Here is a 12,494-nt window from a genome sequence, read left to right on the forward strand (position 1 = left end):
ACTGCAAAGCCCATGTTACTTATCTTTTTTCTAGACTAAGTTTTCAGAAATTTCACATGCCAAGTTTATTCATTTCTCATTTCTTTTGTTCATCATCACATTAGGTATTAGTTTTGAATGAATATTTCTTATTGAGTTCTATAATTCTAATTGTATACTGTATAAGACTTTCTTTTGGGATGAAGCAGAGAAACATGCTTGAGTAATTTTGATAAAAAGTTTCATTCTTTTTTTTGCTGATGTAGTTTCTATATTCCCACCTTAGCCCTTGGCTGGTGAATAGGACCAATAGTCACAAAGTGGACTATACTGCTAAAATTAGCCATAGTAGTTCTTCTCATGCCTGCCAGTCTGTTTACATAGGGAAGCCTTTACTGATACTTGTAAATTAAATTTCAGTAGACAGTCTGCCTATTTTCCTATTCTACATAAGACAAGTTAAGTTGAATAAGTTAATTGTTACTATCAAGGACTAAAGAGTAGTATCTTGTTTAAACAAGCTAGGATTTTCCTTCCTTTTTTCCCTCTATATTTTAAAATATAATATAATTTATTTTTTAGAGCAGTTTTAGCTCTAGAGCCATTTTTTTTTTGTTGTTGTTTGTTTGTTTTTTTGCGGTAAGCGGGCCTCTCACTGTTGTGGCCTCTCCCATTGCGGAGCACAGGCTCCGGACGCGCAGGCTCAGCGGCCATGGCTCACAGGCCCAGCCGCTCCGCAGCATGTGGGATCTTCCCAGACCGGGTCACGAACCCATGTCTCCTGCATTGGCAGGCAGACTCTCAACCACTGCGCCACCAGGGAAGCCCTAGAGCCGTTTTTTGTTTGTTTGTTTTTTAGCTCTCTGGATGTCTGTTCAAACTGAGTTGGCTGAGATGCAGGCTAGGTCAGTTTGGATAGATGGTGGGGGACTGGCAAGGCCTGGGATGCCTCTGCAGACCTGGAACTGTGCTGAACCTGGCACGCTGGGATCTTGGTTGTGGAGAGCGATTTGGCTCAGAAGGTGCAGGGAGGACCCCACACTTGTAGTCTGTTTGCAACATAAAGTCTGGGCTGGAGAGCATAACTGGAAAAGAAGGGAAGACTAAGAGGATAACTAAAAACATCTTGTCGAGTGTTGTCAACGTCCACAGGTTTTAACTACATGGAGTACCTACATGTGGTTGGTTAGAGGCCACAGAATGGTAGTATGGGCTAAATTTGACAAGAATTCAGTTTTCTTTCAATGATGTAAAATAAGGGAATATTTAAACATTAAAAAGTCAATGTTTAAAAACTGGGAAATTTCAAGTTAAGATTTGTATTTGCAGTCTCTCTAGACTGAAGATGAAATGTCTGGCAGCACTTAACCCTCTTCCCCGCATGACAGCTATTGGTCGGAGCCGAGTGATCTCTGACTCTTTAGACAGGGCATACGTGATCCTCGTTTAAGCTATCTGATTTCTATCAACATTGGAATTTACCAACCTCGATGCTAAATGCTTTATGTATATTAATTAAATTCATACCCACAACCTAGTGATGACAGTATTATCCTTATTTTATACACAAGCAAGCTAAGAGTCAGAGATGTTATATATCTTGACCAACTAAGGTCACACAAAACTAGTTAAGTAGCAGAGTAATAATTTGAATTCAGGGGTGTCAAACTCTGTGTTTTCTAGTACAAAATACTGCCTTTAGTATTAATTGTATGATTGTTTGGACTGAAAATGTCATTTTCTTAATTGTGACTTTGAAAGTGTGGAGTATTTTAAAGCCATATATGTTAGTTTTCTATTTCTGTAGCAAATCACCACAAATTTAATGGCTTAAAGCAACACAGATTTATTCACTTACAGTTCTGTAAGTCAGAAGTCTAAGACAGGCTGCATTCCTTCTGGAGGCTTTAGGAGAGAATCTGTTTCCTCATCTTTTCCAGCTTGTAGAGGCTGCCTGAATTCCTTGGTTCATGGTCCCTTCCCCCATCTTCAGAATGCATCAATCCAACCTCTGCTTCCATCATCCCATCTCCTTCTTCTGCCTTTGGCCCTTTTGTCTTCTTCTTATAAAGACCCTTTGACTACATTGAGGGCCCCTGGATAATGCAGAATAATCTTACCATCTCGAGATCTTTAATATAATCATATCAGCAATTTTTTCCCATGTAAGGTAACAAATTCATAGGTTTGGGGAGTTGGGGTATGGATACCTTGAGGGGCATTATTGAGCTTACCAAGCCATACAAGTTATGGGCACCAAACTTTGATCCACTTCCACACAAATAGAGTCAATTTACGGCATCATAAATCACTAGGTAAGTCATTTACATATCCTATGCTGGTACCAAAACATTAATTTAAAGAAACATTTAATGTAATATAAGTGAAGTGGAAGCCTAAGAAAAATGATTGTAATCAAAAGAGGACTTTAGTAAGTTATCTTTATTTGAATCAAAAATATGTTGCGTTCTTCATTTCTATGGCAGATATAAATTAAACCAGGCTCTGCAGAAGATAAGAGTTCTATAATCAGAAATCAACATCTGCAGATATTATGACATTGCACCTGCATGTTTTGAAGTGAAGAACACAGAAATACCAACCATGTATAAGAGGCTATATTTAAACAGTAATAATTTTGCTTTTTCAAAACAAAATATCTCAAATATAACTGTTATTCCTATTAAAGTTTCTGAAGACATGCTAAGTCTGCAAATTTAAATGAAACTATTTTTTTTCCTTCCCACTCAAATAGCTCCTCTATTAAATGAAGTTTCCATGAAAAAGCTTTTATTACCAGCCAGGAAATATTAAGATTACAAACACACTTTGAATAGAGTATAACAAGAATAAGAATAAACTTGTAATCCCATAGATGTGATTCTTGGTTTCATGTCGTCAAGGTTGTATTTTTATGTGCGAACTACAGATTTGAAACCATCACTATTATAAAATAACTCATAATATTAAAATATCATCAAAAAATAAAGTACTTAGGAATGAACCTGATCAAGGGGGTGAAAGACTTATATGCTGAGAACTATAAAACATTGATAAATGAAATTGAAAGTGATTTAAAGAAATGGAAAGATATATCATCCTCTTGGATTGGAAGACTTAACATTGTTAAAATGGCCATATTACCCAAAGCAACCTACAGATTTAGTGTGATCACTATCAAATTACTCATGACATTTTTCACAGAACTAGAACAAATAATCCTAAAATTTATATGGAACCATAAAAGACCCAGAATAGCCAAAGCAATCTTGAGGAAAAAGAACAAAGCAGGAGGCATAACCCTCCCAGACTTTAGACAATACTACAAAGCTACAGTAATCAAAACAGTGTGGTATTGGTACAAAAACAGACATATGAATCAATGGAACAGAAGAGAGCCCAGAAATAAACCCACACACCTACAATCAATTAATCATCCACAAAGGAGACAAGAATATACACTGGAGAAAAGACAGTCTCTTCAGCTAGTAATATTGGGAAAGTTGGACAGCTGTATGTAAATCAGTGAAGTTAGAACATAACATCACACCATGTACAAAAATAAACTCAAAATGGTTTAAAGAGTTAAATATAGACACAACACCTTAAAACTCCTAGAATAGAACATAGGCAAAACATTCTCTGACAAAAATTGTACCAATGTTTTCTTTGGTCAGGCTCCCAAGGCAATAGAAATAACAAAAATAAATAAATGGAACCAAATCAAACTTTTATACAGCAAAGGAAACCATAAACAAAACAAAAAGACAACCTACAAGACTGGGAGAAAATACTTGTAAACAATGTGACTGACAAGGGCTTAATTTCAAAAATATACAAACAGCTCATACAACTCAATAATGAAAAAACAAACAACCCAATCAAAAAATAGGCAGAAGACCTAAATAGACATTTCACCAAAGAAGGCATACAGATAGTCAATAGGCACACAGAAAGATGCTCAACATTGTTAATTATTAGAGAAATGCAAATCAAAATACAATGAGGTATCACCTCACACCAGTTAGAATGGCCACCATTTAAAAGTCTACAAATAACAAATGCTGGAGAGGGTGTAGAGAAAAGGGAAAACCCTCCTACACTGTTGGTGGGAATGTAAATTGATGCAGCCACTATCGAGACCAGTATGGAGGTTCCTTAGAAAACTAAAAATAGAATGGCCATATGATCCAGCAATTCTGGAAATAATGAAAACACTAATTCATAAAGATACATGCACGCCCTAATGTTCACAGCAGCACTTTTAACAGTAGCCAAGACATGGAAGCAACTTAAATGTCTACAGATGAATGGATAAAGAAGATGTGGTATATATACACAATGGAATACAGCTCAGCCATAAAAAAGAATGAAATAATGTCATTTGCAGCAACATGGAGGGACCTAGAGATTACCGTATTAAGTGAAGTAAGTCAGAAAGAGAAAGACAAATACCGTATGGTATCACTTATATGTGGAATCTAAAATATGACATAAATAAACTTACTTACAAAACAGAAACAGACTTACAGACTCAGAAAACAAACTTATGGTTACCAAAGGGGTAAAGGGCTGTGGGAGGGATAAATTAGGTGTTCGGGATTAGCAGATATAAAATACTGTATATAAAATCGATATATAACAAGGTCCTACTGTATAGCACAGGGAACTATATTCAATATCCTGTGATAAACCATAATGGAAAAGAATATGAAATATTCTTTATTTTTGTATAAATATGTATAACTGTATCACTTTTCTGTACACTAGCAACTAATACAACATTGTAAATCGACTATATGTCAATAAAAAATTAAAATAACTCAAAATAAAACAGAATTATAGTTTGAATTATCTTGACAATTCTGTGCTTTTTTCTTCCTTTGGATATGCAGAGTTGATTTCTACTGTAGGGTGTTTCTCTCTTCCTCAATACCTCCATTTGTTAACCAACAGTTCATTGTATGCAATGAAAATTCTTATATGATCTACAGAAGAACCTTCTACTCCTTTTGAAAAATTTGAAGATTAAATAATGCTGTTGATAAAAAGATGTCAAGAGCTGGAGAGGGTGTGGAGAAAAGGGAACCCTCCTACACTGTTGGTGGGAATGTCAGTTGGTGTAGCCACTGTACAAAACAGTATGGAGATTCCTCAGCAAACTAAAAATAGAATTACCATTTGATTCAGCAATCCCACTCCTGGGCATATATCCAGACAAAACTATAATTCAAAAATATATATGCACCCCTATGTTTATAGCATTATTCACAATAGCCAAGACATGAAAAAAACCTAAATGTCCATCGACAGATGAATGGATAAGGAAGATGTGGTACATATATACAATGGAATACTACTCAGCCATAAAAAGAACCAAATAATGCCATTTATAGCAACATGGAGGGACCTAGACATTATCTTACTAAGTGAAGTAAGTCAGAAAGAGAAAGACAAATAGCATATGATATCACTTATATGTGGAATCTAAAGTATGAGACAAATGAGCCTATCTATGAAACAGAAACAGAATCAGAGACATAGAGAATAGACTGGTGGTTGCCAATGGGGAGGGAATGGGAGAGGGATGGATTGGGAGTTTGGGATTAGCAGATGCAAACTGGTATATATAGAATGGATAAACAAGGTCCTACTGCATAGCACAGGGAACTATATTCAATATCTTATAAACCATAAAGGAAAATAATATGAAAAAGAATGTGTATATATATATCTATATATCTATATCTATCTATCTATCTATATATATATCTGAGTCACTTTGCTGTACAGCAGTAATTAACACAACATTGTAAATCAACTATACTCCAATAAAAAAATAAAAAAGAGAAAGAGACAACAGGAATCAGAGACTACAAGTATAGATATCTATTTCAAGCAGCCTTACTCTAAAGGAGAATATGGGAATGAGGCAATAGCCAAAGAGGAAGTGGAATCAAGAGAGGTGTCTTTTGGTTGATGTTTTGTTTTTGTTGAGGTGGGAGGGAAAAAAATGTCAAGAACACATTTTTTTTTATTATATCCTCTTGGTATAGGAGTCTTACTGTCTGTGGAAGTAATATATGTGTGTGAACTTTTATCAGAAATGGAGCCTTTATGATTATTAAATGCTTCTCTTTCAGTGATACATCATTGTAAACATTTTAAATCAGATAATCTAACAATTGAAGAGCCTAGCTTTAGTAATCAGTTAGGAGGTAGTATTAAACTGCATTCATGTTGAAAAACATTGCAGAACATTTACTTTTTTTTTCTTTCTCCTCAAGTAAGTAAATGATGACTGTTTAGAAGACACTATTTTGCTGTCTTCTTGGCTGAGATGAAAATGCAAAAGAAAGTGAAAAAACCCAGCTGATCTCTATAGACACAGTAAGTATTCTCTACATTCTAATCAGAACAATAAAAACCTAGATCTGTACTTCCAAATAAATAAGTAAATAAATAAATAAAATCAAGAAAACTAAAGTGAATTTTCTTCCCTTGTTTTTAAAAATATATTGTTGAAAGCGGGTAGAGAGGAGATCATGAAAATAGAAGTATGAATTATTTACAAAACTAGATCTGTATCTTTATAATGTTACCCTCCAAACTGGGAACATATTATTTTCCTCCAGTTATTCAAGATTATTCTATATTTTTCTGTTAAATTGTTATTTTCTTCACATAGATTCTTTGTTTTTCTTTTAAATAAGAACAGTCAAGTATAATGACAATGGGACCATTTCTTCAGTATTTGATTGTGGGGATATTCCTATAGAGGAATTTGTTTACTTACAACCTTTCTTGTGATTTGCTTCTTTATTTACAATCTTGCCTGTAATTTTCATGTGTTTCTTATTTTTCCTCCTTAGAGATAGAAATTCTGGCTAGCAAAAACTCAATTGTGCTTCAGCTCCAAAATTTGTTCTAGTAAAAATTATCATACATTTACCTTTGTCTAATAGATGAAAAGCAAAAACATTTACTCTAGTTTTGTAACAATAATTGTATGTTTTCATTATTTAACAGTAGCATATTCTGTTCTAGTGATTCTTCTATCTTTTTTATGTTTTATTGGTGATAATGTAGTGTTAATACTCAGGAGAAATAGGAGAGGAGCTGGTAATAGATTTCATTAGATCCTACCAAGTCAGATGAAGTAATTTAGATTTTGTCCTGCAGGCAATATTGAGGCACTTAAGGCTCTTTAGAAGAGACTAACAGAGACGTGAGATCAAAATAATGATTAATGGAAAGTAATCTGCTAATACTGTTGGGGCTGGATGAAAAGGGGAGAGATTGGGTGAAAGAGTCCTAATCAGAAGAGATCACTTAGAGCCTGGGAGTCATGTAGGCATGAGTTACTAATAAGGATGGCATTAGTGGTGGAATTGGAAAGGAATGAAGTGGGTTTGAGGGCCATTATGAAAGGAGATTTGGTGACTAATTTCCTTTATAGAACAGCCTAGATAGAGGAATAAACATGAATTAGGTTTTGAGAGACTGAAAAAATAATAGAACCAGGAATAGAAATAAATCAGGAGAGGGAGCTTATTTGAAGGGGAAGATAAGGAATTAAATTTTGGACATGCTTTCTTTAGGATGGCAGCAGAACATACAGGTATATTTGTCCAGTGGTTACTTGGAAAATATTGGACAGGGTCTTAAAAAAGAAATTGGTCTGATATCAATTTGGAATCATCAATGTAGAAGTGAATGTGGTAGCCCTAGGAGTAGATAAGATTTCTAATGGAGTTTCAAGGGCGAAGAAAACAGAACCTTTAAACATGTATAACCCACATCTATTTTAATGTTTTTATAACACTTACCTGAAATTTCATTGTTCGCTATACACTTACATTAACACAAATTTGGCCCATATTCTTTACCACTGTATCTCCAACCCACAGAACAGGGCCTGGCACGTGGTAGGTGACAAAAAAGCATCTATGGAATAACTGACTGAATGAAGAAATAATTTTTATAAATATCCAGATCTTCAAATAATCTCAAGTGTGACCCTACATAATTTACCTAGTCAAGGACAGGTGTTTCATCAGACAAATTTTTCAGAGAAATATACATTTTACTTTTTACATTTTCTTTCTGCAGATTTGGGTTCTTACCTTGAATTTTGGTGTATGACTCTTCAGCTGAAACTGGAGGCATCTTGGTTTTGAGAGATTTCTTTTCATTTTTGTTTTCTCCCTTTGAGAAAAAAATAGAGATAGTACATGTGATTTTACATAAAATGAAGTTGAATGTAAAATATAAGAGTTTTTCATTCCATTATCAAGCCAGTCATTAAAATTGATCATTTGTTTATGATATACTAAAAATGATAATTCTTGCACTTAAATGAATGTTCATGGCTCTATTATTGAATAATCAACTTCAATCTCCACAGTTTGTTGACCACAGTCTGTTTTTTTCACTGTGGTTGCTGCATCTCCCAGGCACATGTTTCTCCCAGTTCTGGTTCTAACTTCCTACAGCCTGGTTCTAACTTCCTACAGCCATAGCATTGGTCCCAGTCTAGGTCTTTAGAGGTAGAATGTAAAATGATGGAAAGAAGAAAGTACCTTGGTGTCTTTACTCATAGCTCTCTTCCTTTTACATTCCATGATTTCATTTGCATCTATCTCATCATTTATCTTAACATTTAAGCTTTCCTTTGAAATGTAAGTATATCTCACTGGATGTGGCCAGTGTATACCTGAAGATTTTCCCATGGGGACAGGGTAAAATAAGATATAAGGTTAGAGCATAGAAAGTTTGGCTCCCAAGCTGCTCACAGCTGCATAGGGGGAAAAACACACACACCAGTGCAACTGACATGAAATGTTATCGGTGATGACACAATGTTAGTAGATGCTAGAGGTGGGGCATAAAGGGGAGTGGTCAGTTCTTCTGGAGTTGAAGGGAAAGGAAGGACACTATTCAAAAGGAAGTGACTCCTGAATTTACAAATCAAGATGAGATTTTTGTTTTCCAGATGGACAAGGCATGGAAAATATTACAGGCAGTGGACATATGTTTAGCAAAAGCCTAAGGTGTATGTAGGTGAAAGGAGACTACAGAAGTGCTTGGAAGGGAAAAAGGGTGAGAAGATGAGGCTAGTGAAGTAGGAAGCGATTTTGAGAGTCTTTTAAGCCTTGATGTGAAGTTTGACATTATTTTCAGACACTGTATGTCAGAAACATTTTAAACTGGAAAGCAAATTGATCAGATGATTTAATTTAAGACTCATATGTGTTAGGCAAGGCAGGTATTATTATTCTTATATTATTGAATAGGAAATTGATTAAGTGGTTAGAAAAGTATGGATCTCTGGATAGATTATGAAGTAGTGATAAAGCCTTCTGACTTCAATCAAATACTTTTACATCATGTTATTCAGAAACATTTCCATCATAGTTTTATTGTACATAAATGTAGTTTTATGTGAATAGTGTCTTATTCTGGAGTATGAGAGAGAGTTTGTATTAGTCTGAGTTTGCAGTTTTTGATTTCATGGTTATTGACAAATTTGAATTACATATGATATTTTGGTTTGAGAATTAACTATTTAAATGACACTTAAAATACAATGTAAATTGATTTATTCATTCATAGATTTTTATAGGACTCAAATAATCAATTTGTATTTCAGAAATATGTTGTTTAAATGTCATTTTAAAAGGTTATATTCTGTAGATGAAAAGAGGGTTTTAACTTTGTGTCATTTTTAACATTTAGCATATTTGAAACTGGAGAAAAACTATTTTTCTTTTACCAACATGTTACTGGAAAGAGTAGTTGCAAATAATTCCCCAATATGACTTTTAAGATATGTGATGCCTGCAGACTTCCTGATTAACATCCACAAATTATGGCTGTCAGGAATGGCACAGGATGTGTCTAAGAGCTGCCCTACTTGTGTCTAGTCTGAGTAGCTCTCCAATATTAATGTTTCTGAAGGAAAGACAACTCTCTAAGGAGTTTCTGCTCATTTTGCCTTCTGTTTTGTATCAATATAACCTAGTGATTTAGCTCTCAGGAACTAAAGTCAGATAGAACAGGGTTCTGATCCAGACTCTGCAATTTGTAAGTTGTGCGTAAGTAGCAAATTATAACAGGGCCCATGAGAATTCAATATAGCAGTTCTTGGAAAGGGATAGCACCTTGCTTGGTACATAGTAATTGCTGTTAGCTACTATGTTCTCCAAGAGAATAATGTATTAGCTATTTTTATGTGCTCTGCAGGAAAATAATCATGATGGTAAGTTGGCATACATCACTGTAATGACTTTCCCAGAGAAAAACACAACAAGGCTAGTTGAAGGGAAGTACCCAGCTCAACATTTGTGATAGTCTATAAGTTTTTAAACATATAAGTAACTTTTAAAGTATGAGATTATTTATTTTGACACAAGTATTAGAAAAGTCAAGGGCACTCTCATAAAGAACATTCTCCACGTCTTTCCACTGCAGAAACAGTCAATGTTAATCAGAAAAGGAAGGCAAATTTTCTAGGGCCAACATTAGGTAATCTTGGTATTTTTTATACTCTAGGCTCATTTAAACCTGAATCATTAGACCATGCTATGCTAGTCCCTGAGGTACCTTCCTGTTTGTATTTGACATCTCTCATCCAGTTCTCCTAGATGTGAAAATAATTCTTGCTCTAAAAATCTTACATAGTGCTTTTAGGTAAATCTAGTGAGCAATTCATGAAAATTGTTCTATAAATAGCTGTAAGTGAATATTGATCATATAATTACCATTTGGACTTAAATCTGTCATAAGAACACAAATTATTAATAATGATGATGATAATAATTACCACTTAGGAATTCCCTACTATATGCTTTATCTATACTGTCTCTAGTTTGTATACCAAGGCTACAAAGCAGGTATCATCCTCATTTTATAGATGAACAGACTTAGAACTTGTGCAAATATTTTTCCAGAGAAGGGTTCCTCCACTTTGGCAATATTAAAAGTTTGAACTGGATAATTCTATGTTGTAAAGGGCTCTCCTGTTCATTCTAGGACATTTAACAGCATTTCTGGCCTTTCCCCTTTAGATGACAGTAACTTCCCTACCCCTGGGCTGTGACAACCAAAAATATCTTCAGACGTTGCTGATTGTCCTGAGTGCAAACTACTCCCTATTGAGAACTCCTGGTCTAGAGAAATTACTGTTAAAATGCAGTTTCCTAAGACCAGGATATTTGACATTCTCTGTTGGAACTAGATCATATAACCAGTTTAATATTTGCGAAATGATTTCATTTTGGATGATGGTAGAAGTGAAAATCAGCAAGGAGAAGTCTTACTTTGCTTTTCCAAATCATAATAGGGTCTTCTAAACATTTATTATTCCATTCTAAAGCCAATATATGCAGTATGTATAAAATGATAAGGATAAACCCCAAAGACAAACAGTCCATGACCCAGATGGTAGCAAGTAAAACTGCAGAGAAATCACACATCATAGTGTTTATTAAAATCCCTCCCCAGACAAGAAATGATGAGAATCAAGACTGATTTAGGGACGTGGGGAGCATACCTGTCTCGTGGGTTGCTGTGACTCGCCGCTTGGATCAGAACCTTGTTTATTCTCATCGCTCCCGTCACTAGGCTTCACCTTGTTGAATCTTATTGTCAGGGATTTAAACATCTTTAAGGTGGTTCTGAAAACTTCTGTTTTTATGACTCTGTGTCTGGAGGTAGAGAAATGTACTTTGTTTTTCTTTTCATTAGTAGACAAGCCAATTAGTTGCTTAATCAGGATTTCGTTCTGGTTAATTCCTAGAGGCAACTCTCTAGCTAGTCAGGGCTTTGGCTTAAAAGCAGCAAATTACTTCTGCTTGGATGATTTGAATTCTGTTTACGAACTTTAGAGAGTCAAAATACCCCTGTGAATAACTTATAAGTGAGAATTAAACAAAACTTCATTGTTGATTTAAATTGTTTAAATGATTGTTTAAATGTGATCACATTACCCATTGGTTTGTTTATTTTTCTTTCTTTTTAATTACCGACCCACCTATCTCTTCTATCTAACTTTTGTCAAAGTAATACAGGCAAATGATGAAAAAACAAAATGTGCATAAAGGCTTATAATATAAAGCAACTCTCCCAAAGTCCTCACATGTAGTTCTGTACTGTGAAGTAACTACTTTTTCCTTTTTCTGTTCTTCTGGTGATTCTTTTTTTTTAATTAGTATTTTACTATTTGATTAGATTAATGATGTTCTTGGAAAATATAGTGAAAAATGAGACATAATGCTTTGCATTCCCAATAGCCTAAACATCCACCTCAGATTCATAATGATAATTACATTAGAATTAAGCAGAGAGAGTGTATTAGTTTGCTAGGGCTGCCATAACAAAGTACCACAGACTGGGTGACTTAAACAACATAAATTTATACTGGAGGCTAGATGTCTGATATCAAGGTGCCAGCAAGGGTAGTTTCTTCTGTAAGCTGTGTGTAAAGGAACAGTCTCTCTTCTTGGCTTGTGGAT

The 12,494-nt window shown here is 34.7% G+C and overlaps 1 protein-coding gene across 1 annotated transcript in view; it reads right to left on the minus strand.

Moving 5' to 3' along the window:
• Positions 1 to 11,644, minus strand: part of CNGB3 (cyclic nucleotide gated channel subunit beta 3) — a 141,125-nt gene extending 129,481 nt beyond the window's left edge. The window contains exons 1-2 of the mRNA XM_060127731.1: positions 11,534 to 11,644; positions 8,106 to 8,187 (exon numbers count right to left, since the gene is read on the minus strand). Coding sequence (XP_059983714.1) covers positions 8,106 to 8,187; positions 11,534 to 11,644 — 193 coding nt within the window. The remainder of the gene's footprint in view (positions 1 to 8,105; positions 8,188 to 11,533) is intronic.
• Between the last annotated feature and the right edge of the window lie 850 nt (positions 11,645 to 12,494).

The sequence above is a fragment of the Lagenorhynchus albirostris genome, chromosome 17, assembly GCF_949774975.1.
Source record: "Lagenorhynchus albirostris chromosome 17, mLagAlb1.1, whole genome shotgun sequence".
Classification (NCBI taxonomy): domain Eukaryota; kingdom Metazoa; phylum Chordata; class Mammalia; order Artiodactyla; family Delphinidae; genus Lagenorhynchus; species Lagenorhynchus albirostris.